Source organism: Excalfactoria chinensis, chromosome 9, assembly GCF_039878825.1.
Source record: "Excalfactoria chinensis isolate bCotChi1 chromosome 9, bCotChi1.hap2, whole genome shotgun sequence".
Lineage (NCBI taxonomy): Eukaryota > Metazoa > Chordata > Aves > Galliformes > Phasianidae > Excalfactoria > Excalfactoria chinensis.
Window position 1 is genome coordinate 9,046,730 of NC_092833.1, and position 23,509 is coordinate 9,070,238.

The 23,509-nt window shown below is 38.1% G+C and overlaps 1 protein-coding gene across 4 annotated transcripts in view; it reads left to right on the forward strand.

Moving 5' to 3' along the window:
- The window catches only part of ACAP2 (ArfGAP with coiled-coil, ankyrin repeat and PH domains 2), a 52,876-nt gene that overhangs the window by 23,634 nt on the left and 5,733 nt on the right, over positions 1-23,509 (forward strand). The window contains exons 9-21 of one of the 4 annotated variants that reach the window (XM_072344390.1): positions 1,574-1,648; positions 8,048-8,160; positions 14,015-14,066; positions 15,425-15,525; positions 16,320-16,425; positions 16,837-17,045; positions 17,249-17,318; positions 18,499-18,593; positions 19,977-20,167; positions 20,510-20,614; positions 20,969-21,061; positions 21,998-22,185; positions 22,549-22,658. In XM_072344390.1, coding sequence (XP_072200491.1) covers positions 1,574-1,648; positions 8,048-8,160; positions 14,015-14,066; positions 15,425-15,525; positions 16,320-16,425; positions 16,837-17,045; positions 17,249-17,318; positions 18,499-18,593; positions 19,977-20,167; positions 20,510-20,614; positions 20,969-21,061; positions 21,998-22,185; positions 22,549-22,658 — 1,508 coding nt within the window. The remainder of the gene's footprint in view (positions 1-1,573; positions 1,649-8,047; positions 8,161-14,014; positions 14,067-15,424; positions 15,526-16,319; positions 16,426-16,836; positions 17,046-17,248; positions 17,319-18,498; positions 18,594-19,976; positions 20,168-20,509; positions 20,615-20,968; positions 21,062-21,997; positions 22,186-22,548; positions 22,659-23,509) is intronic. The other 3 variants (XM_072344391.1, XM_072344392.1, XM_072344393.1) reach the window with 3 other exon arrangements.

The following is a 23,509-nucleotide window of genomic DNA, read 5'->3' on the forward strand; positions in this document are numbered from 1 at the left end:
CTGAATGTTTATGAAATTCCCTTGTTCTGTCTTCAGCTGCAGCCCATGGCCTTTGGTGCACCAGTAGCAAGTTAAAGGTATAGGTGCATGTGACTGTCCTTAGCACTGGCTGTGTGCCTTTTATTCTCTCACATCCATCCATTTTGAGTTGTAGTTGTTGAACTGTTGTGCTTTGGTAGTATAGAGTATAGAAGAGAAGATGGGGAAAGCAGACAAAAGCTGTATGGCTGGTGGTGCTTTATGCTGCCAGTTAGGTTTTGTGTTTCTATTTCATTGAGAGTTAGGGATGCAGGGTTATTTTTGAATGGCTGATCAACCATTTTCTTCATCTCTCCAGTAAGGAGTTTTCTGTAACATTCACTTTGGTGCCGGTATCATAGCAACTAAAGGAGTTTAAATATAGAAAATCCAAAGCTGAGACTGTTTAATTATTTTGCAAGTGGAACAAAGCTGGGTTGACATCCCTAAAGTTGTACAACTTGTTCAGTTTTCCTGTGGCAGACATTGGCTTTTAAGTAACAGATACAGACTTGTAAATAGCTCATGGAAATGTAACCGTCCATGATTCTGCAGTTTGTTTTGGTTGAACTGTCTGTGTTTGACAGGCGGTGAAGGAGGTCTGGTGAGACATGAAAGGGGCTTTTCTTAGATTTTTCTGAAAATATTCTTGGCTGCTTTTGTTAGTAAATAAATTCTTACTCTCTGGTAAATTCTGTGTTCCTATGAGGTTTAATAGCACATGGAATAGTAAAATTAAAGCAATCTTAAGTAGTACAGTAGTACACATCAAGGCCTGAACAAACTAACTTATTGTCTAAGAGGGTACCTTAAATCTCCTGCCTTATTTTTCCCTTATGGTTTCAAAACTTTATATTTTTTATGGTGACATAATAGACATGGATATAGCAAGTTTTATTAGTGTTTTGTTGTTGTTTTATCACTAATTTGATAGGGATACTAACTTCAATCAAATCTTCTCTATTGTGACAGTCCCTCTGCAAAATCTGTTGTTTCTGAAACAAGCAGCAGTTTGGATTTTCCTATCCAAGATGCTGTGGAGCCTTGCTCAAGTACTGCTGGTGACTCGATCAAAGCCACCAATACAAAAACCCGGCTGGGGCAATTTTCTCCTCTTTCTGGAAGGGAAAAATCACTATCATTTGCTCTTTCTAGTTTTGGCTGCTGTAGCCAATGCTGCTGCATAGGCCAGTCAGCCAGCAGGAGCGGTTAAAGCATGAGTCATTCTCTTCGGAGACTGAGCACCAATGCGGTATAGGAGTCGCATATGCTTGGCACCATGCTGTTCTTTGAAACATTTCTCCTAAGGCTTACAAGAAATGTACACCTTTCATAGAGGTTAATTCAAGATGATAGTACAGTGCTTTAAGCAAGGCTTCAGTGGCTATTAAAGGTAAACACTTTAACCAGAGAGGTGATTTTTTACTATGCAACTAAAGCAAATCATGCAATGTCTAGACATAATGTGTTCTATTTTTTTTGTCAGCATTATGAAATCTACAGAGCCAAATTTCTTTTGAAATCTAAAGATCCCGTTTTCTGTTTCTCTTTACAGCTGGATCAGTTGGCTGTAGATGCTGCGAAGGAGAAGAGAGATATGGAGCAAAAGCACTCCACTATTCAACAAAAGGTACTTTGGAGAATGTGAAGGGTACACTGCACATCCATTTGCATGTCTCCCACATCTATGCCCAAGAGTGCATCTCTGCATTGGAACTGTGAAAGATGTTATCTTGAGCACAGAGAATTAGACTTGCACATCATTAAGCATAAGATTGGATTGTAGACATTCACTTTTATATAACAGAATATAACATTATGTTTAGTTTTGACAGGAACATAAATAGAATATTAGGGTTGGGTTGGGGTTTTTTTAGGGATCCCTAAACTTTTCACTGGAGTTCTTAATTCCAACCATGTCTTGGATTCAGTATGTCTGTGAAAGTAGCTATCTCTTTCTCCTGTGTACTGTAGGAGTGAGAGATACACTGCAGAGTCATACAGTCTTGTGTATTGCTCTCCTCCTGAACTGTGCCAAATGACTACAGCACTTTCTTATAGTCTGGCAGCTGCTATTGCCTATAAAGAGGCAAAGTAAACTCTTATATAGGTTTTGTCATGTAGGGTCTTTTTTTACATGCAAATATGAAAGTGGTAACGTGAAATTGTTGTTTTGGACAGATTTATATGCATGATAACTCTTATTTTTGTTTACTGACAAAAATGTAGATCATTATGGGGGGAATAACTTGTTTGGATGACTCAGGATCTCTAGATAAGTATTGATTTTGCAGGTATAGTGCTAGATGTTACATATGTAATATATTCTACTGAGCTCTCTGATAGTGAGCTAATGCTGCAGGTACTTTTGAAGTGAGTTCGATACCAGTTTAAAGATAATGGAGCACTTCTTAGTCTTGTTGAAATACACCCTGTTTCTGTTCAAGTGTCATAAATGTAAACAAAAAAGTGTAAGTGAAATCTGGGTAAAGGAATTCAGTAATGAGAACATGCTAGTATTCCAGTTTTAGATATCATTAGTAGGAGTCAGTATAAATATTACTGGGAAATAAATATTACCTGGGAACAGGTGAGATCAATACTTGTGTTCAAATTTGCTAGTTCCAGGAATGGGCAAAAGTTGGGGTTTTTCCTCCTAGAGAATAGCAGTGCTTGGTGAAGGAATTTAGTTGTGGACAATTATATTTAACTGACCAAAGAAGTAATAACTTGTTACCATGTATTATGGTTGTTGTTGCCAGTTGTGCTTATGTTCTTTTTTTCCTTAAATGCTGCTTAAGGCTGCTTTACAGGTAAACTGTTTCTGATAGTATTAGTAGTTCTTGAATCTTTCAAGCTTTGTGAAACTAGATAAGCTATAACAGTGTGTGTGTATGTATAAATGTTTTCTTGGTTTTATGAACAAACAGCATTCATTATGAGATTATTAATTTATTAAGTATTTTAATGGAATCATAATTCTATGCTGTCACCAAAATAGATTCAGTATGTTTGGTTGTATCACATGTTGTCTTCTGAAGTTTTGTTTCATGTTATAAACGTTGTCTCTTGTCTTTATCAGTGGAGTTACTGATATGTTTTATGATAATGCATAGATAAATGGGCTTTGGAAGGCATGCTTTACTGGAAGTTCCTCTTACAGCTCCTCCATTTTATTTTATTTTATTCAAACCTGTCTGTTTTATCTCCCACTTGCTTTTCCCAACCTTCCCACCAAGTTTGTTTCCAGTGCATCAGGAGTTCAGAGTCTTGAACTGCCTTAGACCTCAGATCTTGTTCTTTACAGCATTTTGTCATCCTTTCAACCTGAGCAGGATGTCAGCCTGTTTCTATTTTTCTTGTCATGTTGCTTTTCGCTGGGCTGCCCCTCAGGCATATGTTCCCAAATCTTCCAGTACCAAATCCTGACGTGTTTTATAACTATTGAAACTTCTTGAGCTGAATATCTCATGAAGTGTTTATGGATTTAATATACTGAAGTTTTAATCTGATGCTTCAGAATGATGCCTTTTCTTCATTGTGTGGATAGACAGCAGTTCCTTTTCTGAAACCTATAGGTAAGTGCACGTGTGCACACCTACCCACCCACTACCTGTGTTTGCATACATGTGCATATGCATGCAGAATAATTGCACTAATTAAATAACCCATCACATCCTTATAATCATCATCTTCTTTAAATAGACTGTTATAAGAGTAGAGTAGTCATGGAAGGGTTTGGTCACCACTATGATTTGTTTTCTTAAGATAATCGATGTCTGATTTCTATTTCAAATTTGTGCTCTATTTACTCAGCAGCTATGCAAGAAGCCATTATTTTAGTGTAAGAAATGCTTTTTTGCTCCTCATTATTTGAAGCAACACGCACTAGGGATTACCTGTTACTATAACTTGTTGACTTATGAGATTTAAATATCCCTTGTGAGCAGCATTATGGCCTTTTGGTTCCATGACAGAGTAACATTTTGTTCTAAAACCAGGGAAATGGTACAGGAAGCATTTACATCCAGCCGCAAATAGTGTTTTTGTTCTATTCAAATCCCACTTTCACTTGAAAAACAAACAAACAGAAAACCCTACCTGTAAAGAACTGTTTAGGAAACAGCTGTGGTGAGAGTGATTTGAGTAAACAACCTAATAGGAAACCAGATGCTACCATAGTCTTAAAGCAGTCATTAACCAGAACTGCTGTTGAGACGGAGTAATGCATTTCTCAAAAGTGAAGATGTGCCAGTAATTCAAGTGGCTGTATGCTCAGTGATGGGGTTGACTTCTGGCCCTTTGTCTTGGATTGTAAACCTAGTAACTTGAATGTGGTGTTGTTCTGAGCTCTTTCTCAAGGGACTTTCATCATGAGCATAATAACAACCTATTCTTTCGGTTTGCCTGTGCAATGGAAGCAACTTCCCAAAAGGGGGGTTGCATGGTGAATGTCTTCTGTTTTGGTATATGCTGGAGCAACTTTCCAGACTATTCTTTTCTTTGGTATTTGTTCTCCATTATTTACTGCCTTGTAAAAAAATAAATAAATAAATAAGGACCTTAATTTTCTTAGAAGAAGCAGAATACAAAATGTCAAACAATATCTTTGCTTACAAATTCAAGTTTAGAACACTGATATGCTCCTGATGGTTTCTGAGTAAAAAGGACTCAGGTGGCTTTTGTGATGTGCTGGCAGTCAGCTCTGCCACTGAAAGCTAAGGTTTGGGATGTTTCACTCACAGGAAAATAATGTGTGGAGAAACACAAAGAAAACGTGAGCTGTGAAATGTCTCCAGTGTATGTGATAAGTTTCTAAGTCAGTATAAAAATGCATTCACTGAACCACTGTTGAGCAGCATGCTGGGACCCGCCAGCTTAACTGTAAATGCAGGAAGGAAAGTTTTTCCACTGTCAGCTGATTTCCTATTCCTTGTGGACACGTTTTTTTGTGTGGACACAAAAGCTGCCATAAAAGCATGCAGTAGATGGCCAGCCTTGAAAAATCGATACCAGAATAGAAACCATAGATGTTAATTCCTTTAATCGTAATTAAATGTACAGTATCACACTACTGTGTAAGCTTCATCATACTAGTTTAATTTTCTGAATTCCAATCAGGTGAAGCGTACTCCAGACCTCACTATCTCCTAATGAGCAAATAAATGATATTTAAAATGCTCCTTATTGGCCGTGTGTTTGTTTAAGGAATATAAGACTCTGAGTCACACAGAGTGACTGGATTTATTAACATGTGATTCTCTTATGCGGGTTACTGGAAAGATAAGGATGTATTTCTCTCCACCCCTGATTATTTTTTGTGGTACGTTAAACTTTTCCACGATCCAAGACAAAAATAAACTATGATGTGTGACCTCTTTTCCCTCTTCTTTAATTATGAATTAAGAGACATTAAGATCAAACTAAGGCTATCTAGTTTTCCTTCTTTAATTTCTTTAATTGCAATGAAGGCAGTTAAATGTTGTTTTACTGGCTGCAACTTTCAGTGAAGTTTTATGGATAAAGCACAGGGAAGCTTTAAGCTCCCTCCCCCAAGCTGGTAGTGTGAGCACTGTTAGAGCTTTATGTCTGCATACTTTTCTGCTTTTATCTGCTCTGTGAAGGTGCGAGTCATTCAGGAAAGCCATTGAAAATAACCCCAAAGGCATTTCACGAGGAAGGCTTATTATTTTAGACAACTTGGGCTGAGAAGGTAGCAAGATAAATGATCCTGTTGACACGGTGTGTGTCTTCAGAGCTTAAATCAGTTTCATTGGAAAAGACAGTTGCATTTTCTGCAGAAGTTTTCCATACGTGAAGGAAAATGTGATTACATGGTAGTTTGGGTCGAAAGGACTGAGAGAATGCATATTATCTTTCGCTAGTCAAGGAGTCCAGGAGTCACTGAGGCAAAAAGATGCAAATCTTTAGCAGGTTTCATTATGTTTGGGAGCTGGTAAGTTGGAGGGATTTGTCATCTGGGGGGAGGGAGGGAGGGAAGGGCTGCCCGTTATTTGTTTTTCCCCTCTTCTCCATAGAAAGGAAAGGACTATTTTTCCAGAAAGGACTTCAAGCAATTTGAGAACGTTATTGTGTGTTATATAAGCTGTAATGCTATGTTAAAACTACCATGATAAGGGCTTTGTGAGGTCTTTAATGCTCAGTACATTCTGATCTAGAAAAAAGACAGAAAATCAAGGTCATGAGATACTGAATAATGCAAAAATGTGTGATTTTTGTGAAGCTTTTGTTTGTAATCTATCAGGATTTTTGCAGTGATCTTCTAGCCGTGAATTAATAAAAATCTATGTTTTGCATTTCAAATTTAGCCCCTCTATTAAGATGGGTAGTGAAACACGTGAGTCGCTACGTGAAATCTGCTGCTGTGCAGTTGGTGTGGAAAAGTGCCTGCTTTTCCAGCAACGTTTATGAAATATTCTGCCTCCCCAGTATTTAAAGGATTGTTGAGTTATGAGGCTACTTTCAGCGATGTCTCTTAGGCCCTCATTGAGGAGAAGCCATATGTTACTCCTCTACCTTAAGGACATATTTTACTAACCACGAGGTTCAGTAATAGCATGAATATTTTAATTTCTTTTATATTATTTATATTATTTTGATCTTTGGATATAGTTTGTAGCTAATTCCATGTAATTCCATGTGTAATTCCATGTGTGCTGCTTCTTGCATCCCCAGCGGCTGTTTGTGCCTTGCTCAATGAGCAGGTAAGATCAGCTTGTCTTAATTAGACAAGTCTGGAAACAAGTAAGAAAGTAGTGGAAAATTGGTGTGTTTCTTCTCTTATCTGAGGAGCTACAGGGATAAGTTGGTGATACTTGCTTAAAACCCAAATCTATAGGGAGATATATACATTGGCAGCACTGTCTCTATTGTTGACAGAGCTCCACCACTTCAAGTTGGTGAGTTTTCTTCTCTCATTTATTTAAATGTATTTATTTGTGGGATGTAAATAAATAATACTTCATAGTCTGGTACTGTAACTTTTCAGTGAATGAGAAGATTGCTGTTCCTCCTCCCATGCTTTTATTTCTGAGCTTTCGTTTGCACAGGAATTGAGGGAGGCGCTAGAAGTTTAATGCATTTGAATGTCTACTTACTGCTTGTCCTGATATGAATGAGATCATAGAATGACAGAGTGAGTCACAGAATAGAGCTTGGGTTGGAATAGACCTTCAAGACAGTTCCAACCCTCTGCTGTGGGCAGGGCTGCCACCTATTAGGCTCCATGCAAACTGGCCTTGAATATTTCCTGGGATGGGGCACCCACAGCTCTCTGGGCAGTAGTGCTGGTGTCTCACCATCCTCTCTAAGTGAAGAATTTCTTCCTAACAACTAATTTAAATCTCCCTTCTTAGTTTAAAACTGTTCCCCTTTGTCTCATCATTATGTGCATGAGGAAGCGCTGAGCAGATTATTTGGACCTCTGTGAAAAAATAAACAAATCTGACAGCGTTGGAGAAATCCCATTTATGACTATGTGTGCAAAGCTCAGGAAAGATGCAAGGATAAAGACTTAAAATGTAGGGGATCATTATCTACAAAGTGCTCACTGTAGGTTTTCAGTAGCTGTCAACACTTATTAGGTATTAACAACATATGCTAGATATTAATCAAATGATAGCTTTTAACATGATTTTTTGTACATGGTTTAGCTTCTAGAAAATATGTTAGATTTGTTGTCTAGAGCGCAGCCAAGTGTGCACCTCTTCTTGGAAATGCAGCCGTTCTGATTCAGAGACTTTCCTTGTCCTCCCTTGTTCTTTCATGTGCTTTGTGAAGACCGATAGTAAAATAAATAGAGGTTTCTGACCTATTAAAATAAAAATCATCTCCAGCATCTGATCTCCTAAAAATATGTTTCAAAAAAGGTGGTGGGGCTTAAACTCAATGTTACCAGCTGAACACTAATCCTAATAATTACTCTTTTTGACATAGCCAATTCCTGAGCTTCTAATTGAATCTACAATGTGCTATTGGTTTTTTTTCTTGTCTCCTTCCTTTGTATTAGGATTACTCTGGTGACGATACGAAACTAGAATACAATGTAGATGCAGCCAATGGTATTGTTATGGAAGGCTATCTGTTCAAGCGAGCCAGCAATGCCTTCAAGACATGGAACAGGTAATTACTCAGAACCTCTGTGTTTTTAAGAGACTGCTTGTTAAGCTCAGTTCTGCTCTGACTTATAACCTGTGCAGCTGACTGATTCCATGGATCCAACAGAACCCTTGGATCGCTCTGTGAGTTTATGTAGAGAATACTTCTTAGCTGTTTTTCCTTATTGTATCTCCTCTTTTATCTCCTAGAGGTTTGCAGGCCTTTTGTAAGAATGTGTCTTGAAGTTTGGAGAAGTCCTCTGTATGGAAGGCTTGCTTTGTCTGCGGTCTGGCTCTGTCATTGCATTTTGATCTTTTATTTTGAAACAGAGCATTACGATTATATGTGGCTTGCTATTTGAACATGTATGCTGGGAAACTAAGTGTTAGGTGATGGCGTAGAATAGAAGCTGCACAGCTATTGGAAGCAGGGGAACATGGCAGAGAACTCAAGAACTGTTGTTTTTCCTGAAAGATAAGCGTTGTTGTTCTTTACAATTCCTGTGCTGTGCAGTAACTTCTGTGTAGTAGTTTTGATGGTCCTGTTGGGAATTCAAAATACACTGTCAGTCTTGTCTGTTTGAAGATGTTTATTTTACTATTTAAATATTTTTATTAGTGAACAGATCTTTCACATTTCCAGTAGTGTACACTTTTTTCAAGGAAATGGATGCTTGAGTATTTACAATATAGTTGAATGCAGTTCTTCAATTGTAAAGTTAGTTTGATACAGAGCTTCTCTTACTATCTCTCACTCTGCAGTTTTGCAACAGTGCTTCTGTTAAGCAGCTAGCTGTACTTTGAAGGTCAGGGTCTGCATTTGGCTCTGTGACCACTTCCAACCTTAATTCCATAGTTCTTTAACATCTTGGAATGTCACAAGTCAATAGGAAATTGGGATTGCTTCACCTAAATACATACTACTGCAGTTGAATAGACCATATTTACATTAGCAAGTGTGCAGCTCGTGTAAGGGGCTCGCCATGGACTACCTCTAGTCCGGTCCTGTAATCTGATTATTTGTAATTGTAGTGTACCTCCTGCCTTAGTTTCACCCACATGAATCTAGAGTTCTCCAAGACAACTCTGTGAAGCACCAAAGAATGAAGAAGGGATAAAACTAGCAGATACATTTCAAAAGCCCACTCCTGGTCAGAGGTAAAATGTTACTGTAAGCAGTGGAAGCACATTTTGAGAAAAACTCTACATTAACAGGGCAGAAAACTGTCTTCCACTGAATTTACAACAGGTTCAGAGAGTCCTTTTTGTGGGGTGTTTTGCAAGGTTATCTGCAGCCTCTTGATAAGTGACTGAAAACAAAACTCCTGCTTCAGGTTCTTCTGTTGTATGTTATAAAGGCTTTGCTCACTGGGAATGTAACGTAACAGAAGTCATAATTAACAAAAGTCATAGTGTAAGTTTACATATTTGAGCATCTACAATTAAAATGTTTGAACAGTGTCATTTAAGAGCCAAGGTAAGCAGCTCAGTAATAAGTCAGAGCTAACCTACTCTAATATGTAGTTTATATTTGCTTGCAATTTTTTTCTGTTTGCCATGAGAGTATTCAATAGAGCTAAGCCTTTAATCTTTTTTAATCTGAAGTTTCATAGCTTATCTCATTGTCCTAGGCTAGTTGGATGTGTCAGAGCTAGGCAGTGAGTAGCGTTTGATAAGCCATCTATAAATGTGGCTTAGAAGCCATGGTTTTAATTTTGTGCTTCATACAGTCACAAACCATTGTCGTCTGCTGTGAAACTATTACTACTAAGATACTTAAAATAAAAACCTTAATGAAGACAACTGTTAGTTATTTGATCTATCCCCATTCTTCACGTTTTAATAAAACAGAAAAGGTTTATCCTGTTTTTATTCCTGAATATATTTGTTACTGCTTGTTGTGTTGCAGGCACTGATGTAGCTTTTGCCCTTCAGTACTGACTGAAATTCAGACATTTGTTAGAGGCTGGAATGTGCTTCCAGCTGCAGGAAAGGACTGTCTCTACTTAAAACGGTTCTGAGCGTAAAAATGTACAATAAAGGAAATATTGGAGGAGAAAACACATAGAGAATGATGTAATTTATATGAGGGAATTCAGAGCAGAAAACTGAGGACCTTGTGACAGAGAGGCTATTTTCAGTCTCCCTGTCAGGTAGGTAGTTTACTTCTTCATGACGTACTTGTCTTTTGTGAGAAGGCAAGGGATGGAGAATCAACCAGCTGAAACAAAACCGCACAGAACTCTTCTGGAGGGAAATACTGGAGTTTCCTGGTGATCAGAACCGATGGCGATGTCACTTATCCCAGCTAACTGCTGTCAGTAATGCCAGCTGTAATATGGTTGTTTCTCTTTTCTCTCTGTCATTATCAATGTTTGATGGTTTGAGAGTTTTTAAGGTATTCCTTGATAACAATATTATGAAAAGGCAAAAAAAATCACTGCATTTTCCAGTGTTAAAAACGTGGACCAGGAAATGCTACAGTGAACTTTTCCTGGCTTGGACACATCACTATGATTCCATCAGATAATGTTGTGATGCTTCTGTGCATCCATGGGTTCCATTCTGGATTATCCTTGGACAGCTCCAGTCACTGCAGGGGGGAAAAATTTCAAATCCCAATTATTTTTTGCTACAATGGTGTCGTTTCTTCCTTGGGCAGTTGGCAGCTTGGTTTGCTTGTCTGCAGTTAATTTGCACTTTTGCATCAGGTGTACAAAATTATTTGGGACAATTCTGTTTGGAGCTCACCTGATAAATAGATTGTGAGCAGGTTAAGAAGGAAACTATAAGAGCTGCTTGTCATTTGGCATTGCTTTGTTCTGAAAGAGCTTAAGGTTTTGGAATCTTCTTTATACTGTATCTGTGTGTATGTGTGTATTATGGGTAGTTTTCATGGAAGCCAGTTTCAGTACTGGGGAGTCTCACAGCAACTGGCATGGAGACCTAGTTTTGGAATGTATATATATATATATATGTGTGTGTGTGTGTATATATATATATGTATATATAGATAGATGGTATCTTTTTTATACACAAATTTTCTGGAGGTATCAGGAAATGAAATCAGTTGAATTTAATGTGAAACAATAGGAGAAAGACCTTTGGTCTTTAGAAATTCATATTGAAAATGGGTCTGTGTTAAGAAATGTGTGTGTGACTAAGAAAAGCCTTTATGAAACAGTACATTCTGAATAGTTTTTAGGTTGGATGCGTTAGGTAGGTGTTTTCCTTTTTAATTCGGCTGTATTTTCAGATCATGCTAATTCTTTGCTTATTTTGCTCATTTTGCATTTTTCATTCCTGTTCCTCCTTTCCCTTATGTTTTAATCCTACCCCATTTTTTCACATGACAGGAAAAAGCCAGATCACATCAGGTACCAACCAGCTTCTTTTATACCTTACCAATGTTTCTTTGGCACGCAAAAAGCTCTAATTAACCCCGCATTTAATTTTGATTACTTGCAATGGATGTAAAGTGGCTCAGTCTAAGAAAATAACAGAAGGATTCTGCCTGGGATGCCAACCTGCTGTTCAACACTTGTAAAAGAATTAGTAAGATGGAGCTAGTTTTAGCTACAAAGGAATTAAAGTTTATGCACTCAGACTTCTGAGCATATGAGATCAATGTTTTGACTTCTTTCCTCTGTAGATTGATGGTTTTTTTTCTCTCACCAACTACATTGGAAATAGAAATGTAACTTTTGAATGTTGTGCATTCTTAATCACTGTTTTATGTGAATGCTGATGGCAACCAATTAAGGACATTGTTTCCTTTTGGAAATGAATAAGCACAATTCAACGTAACATTCAAATAATCTAACATGATTTTCTTATTTTTTAGTACTACTTGTAGCTCTCAGAAATTTGAAATGCTTTTCAATTAATGGTGTTGCTTTTTATTTAAGAAACACTTGTTTTTAATTGTGTGGGTGTGAATGATTGGAACCCATTTAGTTTCTAAATCCAAACACCTGTACTGAAGTACTCCTATAAACTCCACAAGGCAGTGCCAGCTGCTTTAAGATTTCCCCAGAGGACATTTTTCTGTTTCACTGTGCTTTTCTCCTGCCTTTAGACAGAAAGTTGCATCTGAAGAAACTTTGGTGACTTTCAGCAGGGCAGCACCTCTGGCCTAAAGGTGCACAAACAGGAGATAGATATACCCTACAACAGCCGCTTCAGTACATATGCCATAGCTCTAAAGTTGCTGCCTGTTAATGCTGCGAGCCTCCAGCACTGTGTTTGCAGCAGTAGTTTATTAACGAATTAGTTTGAATTTACAAAACAACATCAAACCTTACGCCTGAGTAAGATGGCTGTGGTGCTGATATGTCAGAAGGGAGGCTGCCACCTATATATATGCTAATATAATACCCCTCACACACATACACCCCATCCCCAAATGCTTTTTGACTGAACTTGGCAAGTTCCCTTGGAGGCTGCATTTCCCTAATGCAGGTCACTGTTCTGCATTATTCTGCTCCATTATCTTAATGCAAAACGTTGAGGGCTGTTGTGGTGGAAATCCAATATTGAAAGGAGATTCTGTTGTTGATTTTAAAATGAAATACATCTGCACAACATTTGAAAGAGTACTTGTAAAGAGGTAGAATCTCATCTGTCCACTAAGTATTAACTTTTCTAACAAATACTAGCTTTCCTGATTGGAATCTAACTGTCTCATGTATTTTAATTTTTCCTTTTATATTTTCTTAACCATCTTTGTGTGCTTCTTTCTATGAATGGCTTGTTGTGATCGAACACACTTACGGAGCCCTCTTGTTACTAATTTTAGTGAACCATAACTTGATATTCACAAGGTCGTACTGCAGCGTGTCTTGTTCTTCACAGTATTTTGCACACTGTTGGCACTCCAACTAGTTGGCCGTGCAGAAAACAGGGACGTACAGTATGCATAAATGGGATAATTGTAGTAACTGAGCCGTTATGTTACGGTGAGCACAGGTTCATATTATAAACCTGTACAAAACCAATGGATGCGAACTTCACTGCAGGACTGAATTATTTTTTGTATTATGAAGTTTTTGTGCAGTTCAGAACCAGTGAGGATTGGTTCCGTTTTGTGCATCCCCAGCAGAGCCAGAGGCCGATGGCCGTGTTTGCTTCTGTTCTCATATTTGGTGATCTGACAGATGCAGTTCTAGATCTGAGATGCTCAGAATTTTTTCCAAAACACGGACTGTTCTTCCATTTGCTGTGAATTATATCCCATCTGAGCAGGAGTTGGACAAGGAAGGGGGACTTTTTTTTTTTCCTTTAAAAGTTATCATTTGGATTTTATTGGATGCCTTAATTGATTTTTTAATAGTTTCCTATAAAAAGAATGAGTAAGATCCTACTTAATAGTTGCTTTGTGTTTAGATGCAATATTTCCTATCTAAGAAACGCCGATGTAGAGAGCCCTCCATGGCGTAGCAATAGTCTAGTTTTGTCTAAGGGCTAGGTAAGTTCTTTGAGAGCTCTATTCCTGACAGTATTTCAGGAGTAGTTAAAATGCTTTAGTACTTTCATTATTTAAGCTATTGTTAAACTACTTGAAGTTGTAGTTTGCTGCTAAAATATAGATGTAAATGTTCTTTGATATGAAAATGTTTTGTATCTTAGCTTTACTAATGTCATAACACGAATGTATTTGTTCAGGATTCAAATTATTTGAACCTTGCTTTCTTTTTTTTGTTTTGCCTCTGCTCTCTTTTTTTCTCATGAAATACTTGTCCAAACTGACTGCAGAATTAATACCATGAATTCTTTTTCACTTACAGTCTCTCTATAGACTGTATCATATATAGACTTATCAGTCAATAAGTACTGTGGAATCAGTTTCATATTGTTTGAATGTCTTTTTGTTTGAATAGGCGCTGGTTCTCCATACAGAATAACCAACTCGTGTACCAGAAGAAATTTAAGGTAGGTATGGAAAGCTGTCTTGGGACAGTTTGATGTGGATGTTGGTCTTCCTCATCAGGGTAAGAGAAGCATAGAGTTGGCCTGGCTGTACTACCTGGTCTTGAACAACAACTTGAGTACTTCATTTTCTAAATTAGTTGTACCCTTTGTAAAATGAGATGAACGTTGTACTTACAGATTTAGAGACTTGTAAGCAATGCTTTATTTGTTGTGCTTTTTGTTACCTTGTTGCAGAGAAGACTCACAAGGAGCACTGAGAGCTGCTGATAACAAAAGGCTTGTGTACACTTGCTGGCAGACAGAGTGCTGCATAGTGTTCTTTGGGCAAGTCCATAAGGATTTGCTCTTTCCTGTTACTAGCTGGACTCACAAACCCAGTTTTGCAATCGTAGAGAGGAGAAAATGACATGAAAGTATTTATTACAGATGCTTTGTACACATATCTAATACTGAAAGTGTAAGGCAACTCAGCGGTTGGTGTCTGTTGTGGCAAAGTACAACTTTTCCTGTCTGCTGTATACAACAGCAGCTAAAGCAGCTCTACCTCAAACCTAGAAGTCAGCTTTGTCAACTAGAATTTGGGCAGGTGTCCCTCTGATTTACTCTTCTAAGAAACACTTTGTGCACCACATAGCTGTAACTGCTCTTTGTGGAAGAAAAGAAAGAAATAGAAGTAGAGAACTGAATGGAGAAGGCAATAAGTAAATAAAGGGAAGTTCATCGTTACCGATTGTTCGTCAGCATTAACAGCCCACGTTCAGAGCCTACTGCTTGTTAACTGATATGCTATCAGATCAGGAGATAAACGAACTTTGGTTTTGTGGTTGGGTTGGAAACAAGTGGTGGAATTCATGTTAGTGCATTTTGGGCACTTTCTGATTGTGAATTGCAGTTGTGTTTTGATATATTTTTTTATATTACAAAAAACACCTTTAAAATTGCATAACTTTAGAATGGATATCTTTAGAGTTGAATCAAGTTTTCAAAACCACTGCATTGTGGCTTCTCAATTTTGTACTTGGTGCTTAAAATGTGTCTTGCTTAGGTGTAACCTGTCTGATTTCTGTAGAAGTTAATAGCACATCCTCTCAGGAAGTATCTTTGAGCTCCTTTTAAATGCTGTTTTTTAAGCTGTTGACTATTTACTAGATTGGGTTATAGATGACAAAACAACCTCAGAATTCTCACAGAATATGACCAGGCATGGAAATTGAAATAAATATTTCCTGCCAAGTATGTCCAATCTCACTTATTTCAAATTTCATTTCTGAAGGAAAGATGTATGTGAAGCAGTAACATTAAATGAGAAATAATCCTCAACTTTCTTTCATCTCTGCCTTTTATGTTTTCTCTCCTAGGATAATCCCACGGTAGTTGTTGAAGACTTGCGGCTTTGCACAGTTAAACACTGTGAGGACATAGAAAGACGTTTCTGCTTTGAGGTGGTTTCTCCAACAAAGTAAGGAGAAGTGATGGAGCGTGTTTATTTAAAAATTAAATGGATAAATAACGTTGTTAGATTCAGTTGCCTTGGAACACAGGATGAACGTGTCTCTTGGGACAAATCAAAACAGGAAAAATATCTGAGCAATTCTGTTCTCTGAAACTTTGGCTGGGAGAAAGTGATGCTGTGTGAAGTATTCCTAGTATTTAATTTACTTCTGGCATTAAAATAAACATGTGTTCCTATGCTTGATGTCTTGTAGTCATGGAGCTATTGTGGTTTAGTTAGTAGTAGCTGGTTTTAATTATCAAGCTGCTTAGTAGCTAGAAAGTAGCTAATGAGAAACAAACAAAGAATGTTTTCCTTTGACTGTCCATGTGAAAAAAATAGTTTTTGTTTTTTTCCTCACAGCTTTCAAGTCATTTTCTCTTGGTTTTTGTGAATGAATTAGGGACTGGCAGCTGCCGCTTGTGTAGACACTCATGGGGGTAAATCATGTATGAGGACCAGAGATTTGGAATAAGAAAAAAAAATAAGGAATAGGAGATTAAGCAATTCTCTGGGTTATTCGAAGAGTCATATCCATGTGTTAAGGTTACCTCTAAGTAGTTTTGAAACCAGGAGTTTGCAGGTCATAAGGTCAGCTGCCTTATCTGGAAATAAGTGGATTTATTGCATGGTACACAATAAGCAATAAACATATGTTGATAGCAACAAACTTTGACAAGGCTCTATGTTTGATTGAACTTGTTTGATGTAAGCTTCTTGTTTGGCCGCTGTGTCTGAGGGCATTATGTGGTTCTCCACAGAAGCTGCATGCTCCAAGCTGACTCGGAAAAGCTGCGGCAAGCGTGGATTAAGGCTGTTCAGACCAGCATTGCTACAGCATACAGAGAGAAAGGGGATGAATCTGAGGTGAGTTTAATCTACCAAACAGCAACTACCTTTAGATCCTAAGGAGTGAAAATAGCAAGAACTTCTGGAGAGAAGGGAACTAAAAATAAAATAAATTCCATTGTTTGTCTAGTGGAAAATGCAATGAAATGTTGAAGACTCTGATCGTCTAATTTGTCTTCCATCTTACTAGCATTTCTTTGGCCTGTGTGTTTTGAAGTTTTTCTGTCACATTGTCATAATTTGTCGTATTATTGGATAACTCTTACATTGCAGTCTGTTATTTCTAAAAAGCTGAAGATATTTTCCAGTTCAGTGGCTTTCCTTGGCTTTAAATGCAGAGGCTTTTTTTCTCGAATTCTAGCGTGCTGTCAGTATTTCATTATTCACAGGATCTTCTTTAACACTGTGCATTTTTTGTTTCTTTTTCAGAAACAGGAAAAGAAATCGTCCCCTTCTACTGGGAGCCTGGAATCTGGCAGCGAGACAAAAGAGAAGTTGTTAAAGGGAGAAAGCGCTCTGCAGCGAGTTCAGTGTATTCCTGGTAATGCTGCCTGCTGTGATTGTGGTTTAGCAGATCCTCGCTGGGCCAGCATCAACCTTGGAATCACGCTGTGCATCGAGTGCTCTGGGATACACAGGTTGGTGGGCTCTTCAGAACTATAATTCATTTAAATTGGAAATGCGATGTTTGCCTCTTAAAACGGGCACTAAGGCAAGATTGGAGACTCCTTTCAGAAATCAGAGTGAATGTAACGTGCTTTATTGGCATAAACCAATGCAAAGTTATCTGAAATAAGACAGTGCACGTTGTTACAAGCTGCTGTTTCTTTTTGCTATTTAGGAGCTTAGGAGTCCACTTCTCAAAAGTAAGGTCCCTGACCCTGGATTCATGGGAACCTGAACTTCTGAAGGTAGGATGTTCTTTCTGAAACAAGAGCTTCTGTCTGCTGCTCAGGTTATTTGTCTAAAGCCGAGGTATCTGAATGTTCATGCAGGAAAAAATTGCATTTGTACTCAGTGCATCTCTTCTGCTTTTGAGTAGAAAGTTTATGATGATGTATTTGTTAACTCGCGCTGCTTTTATACAGCTTGCTGGATTCGTAGCCATTCTTGATACAAACTTTCAAGTCAGAACACTTTGTGACGCTTTTAGGTGCACAAATGCAGTTGTAGGTAGGAACTTTGATCTGATACATTCAACATATGAAAGCAATACAGATAAATAGTGCGGCGGGCTCAAAAAGTTCTGTGTGAGATTAAAGCATGGAAATTCTTGAAAATTTGAATGCCAGCTGTTAGAATGAGATCCTGATTTGAAACGCTTCTGGGAGGCTGTTCTGTGTAACTGCTGCCGTGTGCTGTGTATGTGCTGGAATTCTAGTTGAAAAATGAAAGTCGTATGACATTGAAATACAGAAATAGGCACTGATGCATGTGTGTGGTTGGATAGCTGATGCACTGCACTTGTTTGTAGCTCGTGTTCTCATTCTTGCATGTTACGCTTCTGTTCAGAAGATCAGGAAGACTGTAACAACAGGGATGTTGCTTGACCTGAAATAATTTTAGCACTAATGTGTTGATAATGAGGGAGTAGAAAGAAAATCAGAAGAAAAATACTTGCAGTGCTCCATGTCATGTTCACATATGTAAGACTTTAATGTTCTACGTGGTAGTAGAAGCACGTAATCTTTCCACTCTTGTCTTGGACAAGATGGATCAGTATTGAGTGAATTGTGTCTTGCCAGATGGGATAAGAACTAACAGCAAAGCCTGATGGAAAGCAATGCTTTTGAGGCCCACAGCTGTCATAATGATTGCAGGAAAAAAAGATTCTTGATATTCATTTTCTTAATCCTGTTTCGGAAGGGGATTGTACTTAACAAAAATACAGTTACTGTAATCTTACGCTGTTTGGTCCCTTTATTTGCTGATATTTCTTTATCATGAAATAAATCCATACATATTTTTCTAAGGGAACTCACAATACTTAGTGAAAATACTGAGCTTTAAAAATAATCTAAGGAAAAACTACTAAATAAATAGATAAAGCCATTTGCAATTGTATTTGAATTTATTTATTTTTCTTCATAGCTTATGTGTGAATTAGGAAATGATGTTATAAATAGAATATATGAAGCAAAGTTGGAAAAAGTGGGAGTAAAGAAGCCTCAGCCTGGAAGCCAAAGGTAGTAATGTCCTCCACTTTCATTTGTTCATCCTTTCATTATAGCAATAAATTATATTATATTAAACAACTTGTGCCATCCTTTAATACCAATACAACTAACCTTCCCCTTCTTAGTATCTGATTTTTTTTTTCATTTCCTCTGAGTCTTACTTTGGATGACTTCAACTCCAGCGGTCTAATAACTGTGCTTATTTCCTTTGTCCTGTTACTTCCTTCAGCCTCCAGCCTGATAAAGGTGCTGCCACTCAACTGTCTTTAACACTTTGATTTGCTCTTCTCCTTATAAGCAGTGCATTTTTAGTCCCCTTTGGCTTCTATAATGCACTTCTTTTTCTGATCTCACTTCTTCCTTCTGATGCTCTGCCACGTCAGTATGGGCAGATTGGTGTTGTCTCTTGTTTGCTTTGCACCGTTTCAGCCAGCTCTTGTGTAAGGTGCCCTGGAAGGAACTTATGGCTCTGACTTTTATTTACAGCGACTTTGTTCTTTCTTTGATTTTTGTTCCCTAGTTCCTGGAATGCTCTTTTCTCTCTTTCTTGCTGCTGTCTGCCATTTCTGTTTGTTGATGTTTTTGAAGATAATTCCTAACATTTTGTTTCACCATAAAGAATAAGTCTTTTAAAGCTTTTTTCTAGCTTTCCAATTCTGTGCTGCTTGCTGTCAGAGTTTCATGCAGGAGAAAACTATAGTTTATAAGGTACTGACAATTTGGTGATGTTATAATAACATTAATACCATAGGAGATGTGCCAGATATTCCTTCAAGTGATAACTGCTTTTCAGCTACTTCAGTAGCAGCACTTTTCTAAGCTCTTTCATCATTTTGTCCCAAATGGCGTGTTGCATGAAGATAATACTGGGCTCAAGGAAAAAAATACATCGCATGTGTTCTGCAGCTGGTGGTTGTACCTACCTGGGGCTTTCATTTTTGCTCTCTCATACAGTCCTGATGTTCCTTTAACAAATATTGTTACTGAAGAATCTAAATGTGTGTGATATTAGTTGGTTATTGGCCATATAGAAAATGTACAGAAGGGATTTATATCGAGAGTTAGCGTGCAGTAACTAATGTTTTTCTCCCACATGCTACTTTCTACAGTGTCTGTCTGAAAGAGAACGTACCTATACAAATATGGCATTTTCTTTTAACTTCCTCAACTTTTCACAAGCTGCATTCTTCTGAGGCTTATACAAAATTTCATCAGTGATCCAGAGAGATTTGGATAATGTGCTCTTCATCGTTCTGAATCTGTCATTGAGTGTCCTACATGCAGAGCCAAAGTGCAGTTGGATTACTGGCATTAATATGAAGTGAATGTTCTTGTAGAAAAAAAAAGAATAAAATCTGAGCTTACTAACTGTGGGCATTTTGTGTATGACAGACAAGAGAAGGAGGCGTACATCAAAGCAAAGTATGTGGAAAGAAAATTTGTAGAAAAGCAGCCTGCAGCAGCAGCATTGTCTCCACTTGAATCCAGAACGAAAGTTTTACCTCAAAGTCAGGAAGAGAAAAGGCACAGTGCTCCTGAAAAATCCCTCTTGGCAGTAGAACAAGGTGCGGCATCTCCAAGAGGTATCTACAAGTTTCTCTCCTTAGCTACGTTACGCGTGTTCTTCTTAAAGTATTTGTAAAGCTTTTTGTATTTACTGATTTCCTGCCCCATGCAGAGTAGTCCTATCTCTCTATCAGTGGGTCATAGCTTAGTTCAGAGGTAGAGGGGAAAAAAAAGGCATATTGAGAAATGTGCATTTTTTTAGGTGGGAAGTTTGTGGACTGGGGATGCTTACCATTCAGAAACATATTAACCACTTTCTTTCCTCCGTATTTTCATCCTTAATTTTTCCAATAATGTTCTTTCCTGCCCTATTCCTTCCTTACTGCCTGCTTTGTGCTTTGCTAACTTGCATGTCCCAGCGGTTGCTGTAAGTAGCGACGAGGCGAGGCGGGAGTCTCTGTTCTGTCCTGATGAACTAGATTCACTCTTCTCCTACTTTGATACCTCTTCAAAGCTACGTAGTAGTAAGTACTACAGCTGTGGCATGTTCAGTATTTGCACTAGTGATCCATTGTGTGTTGTGGCCATCTCCCTGCCTTTAATCCACTGTCTCCGGGCTACGGCATTGCTCAGTTATTTCATGAAATAATTTAAGCTTTTTTACTTATCCTGATTTTCTACCTTTATGATAATCTTTGATACTACTGTTATGAATTCTATAGCTGAAGTGTGTGACTTCAGATTTATTTGAATAGTTGTGTCATAAAAATAATGAATAATTCAGGACAAAGTATAAGAGCTTGCTTTATTATCATGGTGTCTGTGAAGAGTGGGTAACTTACAATCTGCATAGTAATGCTAATTTCTCCCCGAAACAGTAAGAAGCAGTGACAGTGGGATCCAGCAGAGTGTTGATGACAGCAGGGAACACCTTGCTTCTACTGTATCAGCTAACAGCTTGTATGAATCAGGTGTGTTTGGCTTTGTGTTTCAAGACGAAGACTTAATATTTTTTTTGCTAGTACATCCCGTCAGATGGTTTAGTACTTAATGATAAAGTTCACGTGTCTTATCCCACTGTGCTGAAACATTTTAATAAGGGCAATAATTGCCTGGGTTGCCTTTCTCTCCTCCATGCTAGGTAGCAATAAATGTCACAGAACCCAAGTTCAGAGAGTTTTTTAGTCTGTCATATTGAGCCAGAACTTCTTTCTAGCAGAATGGAACACTGCTTCATCTTAACACAGAAAAGTCGCCAGAGAGATGCAGTCGTTTCATAAAGAACTACGATGTTGGAGATGGAATTCCTGTTAAGTCACATATTACAAGCTTTGTGTGTTACTTCAACATTCTTGCTTAATTTTTGTTTTCTACTTACATGGGAGTGGTCATACCTTTAAACATTAATCCACATATCTAAAGCCTATATAAACTGATAAAATGATCTATTACCAGTATCCTGGGCTGACAGACATATGGAGTATAGCTTGTTAACGTATGCAAAGCATTTAATTACAAAGCAAGCTTTTACTTCTACATCATAGCACCCTTCTGAGGTATGTTTGAAATATAGTAGTTCACAGCTGTGGTTTGTAGGCAAGCAGTATGTGCCGTAGATCCTCTGACTGCACTGTAGAAGCAGTTATTAAGTATATATATGTATATATTCACAAATGCCAGTAACACAAAGAGAAGGTTTTCTGGGCAGAATTCTGAAGTGTCCATACTTGAGTGCTGGAATAAGCTAAAGGCACGTATGAAGATTTCTGGTAGAATGGGGCACCAGTGCAGACCTTTCTGTGAAATCTGAGCTACTTTATGCCAAAGGTGTTTTGGTTACAACCCAGGAGGTACCTTACAAAAACAGGGATTACAGATAAGCTTCTTCTTTTAAAAATTTCTTTCAGAAGCAGAAAGGCAAGAATCTTCTGTGTTCTATGACTCCAGACAGCTTAATCCAGGATTGCATCTTTATCGAGCTGCCTTTGAGAAGAATCTTCCAGATATGGCAGAAGCATTGGCCCATGGAGCTGAAGTAAATTGGGTCAATATGGAAGAAGACAAAGCAACCCCACTCATTCAGGCAGTGCGAGGGGTATGTGATATACAGCATCCTGACTGATGTGGGAGGAGGGGAGGGGGAATAATAGGGATGTTTCTGTGTCACTGCTTCTTTTGAACTACTTGCTCTGCTCATGAATGATAACATGATACTGATATTGTCTTTATAAAGTTCTTTCAAAGTTATTTCTGAACTATTTTTCCCTGGCATTGTGGTCAGTTTTTTGTTGGTTTTTTGTTTGTTTGTTTGGTGGTTATACAGCCTGGTAGCGTTCAATATGGAAGCAGTCCCTTTAGTTTCCTTTACCCTAAGACTCAGTGGTAAGAAGGCAGGATGGTTTTCATTCTGATTCTAGAGATCTGGTGCTAAATTGTTTGTTCTGTGCTTCTTCCATAGGGTTCACTGGTAACTTGTGAATTCCTGCTGCAGAACGGTGCCAATGTGAACATCAGGGACATGAAAGGAAGAGGACCTCTACACCACGCCACAGTTCTAGGACACACGGGGTACCTCACTGTTCCAGAATTTGACAGTAGTCACTGGTTGCTGCCTTTATTAATGCAAAGCTTCTTCGCTTCCCCCATATATTCAGACATTTTAATTTATTTCAGATTTTTCCCTTAAACTTTCCTGATGAGAGTTCTTTAAAACATTACTTCCCCGCTCATCTCCTAGCAGAACACATGCCTGTAAACACTTCAGTCCATGTTGGGAAAGTGTATGTTTGATAATACTTCTGAAATAACGTGGGTTTCTGGTAAAGAATCGTGAAAATTTTCCTATGAAAATGAGAAGCAAGTAAGAGAAATAGTGGTGGGTGAGAACCAGAGCTGTTTCTGGTTCATCTCACACAGGTATTACATTTTGAAATGAAATGTACTATATCACATGTTGGATTTTGCAATCAGGGCTTCAAACTGAATCCTTGTGCCAGCTTAATTCAAATGAGGACACATTGTGTTTTGTGGCACCCTTTCTCTTTGCATACATGAATTCTGAATAGAGTGCCAAGTTGACAGATTGAGAGTTTAAGGTCTAAGCTTAGCCACCATGCCCTGCTTGTGTAGGTGATTTACATACACATATGTATATACACAGGAATATAGATGAAAAATAGCCAAGAAAAATGAGGACAGCTTCTACTTGCATCTGTGCCTAGGGACTCTGCACTGTATTAGTTTATCCTGCTCAGCATTTCTCTTCTATCACAGTAAGAAGGGTGAAGTTTTATGGCTCTGTGACCTCAGATGGCACGGGAAGGAAAAGGTTTACCTTCTGTAAAATATACTGCATCCTGCTTGTTTTTTTTTTTATTATTAGCTTTTTCTTCCATTATTGTGATGGAAATTATTCTTAA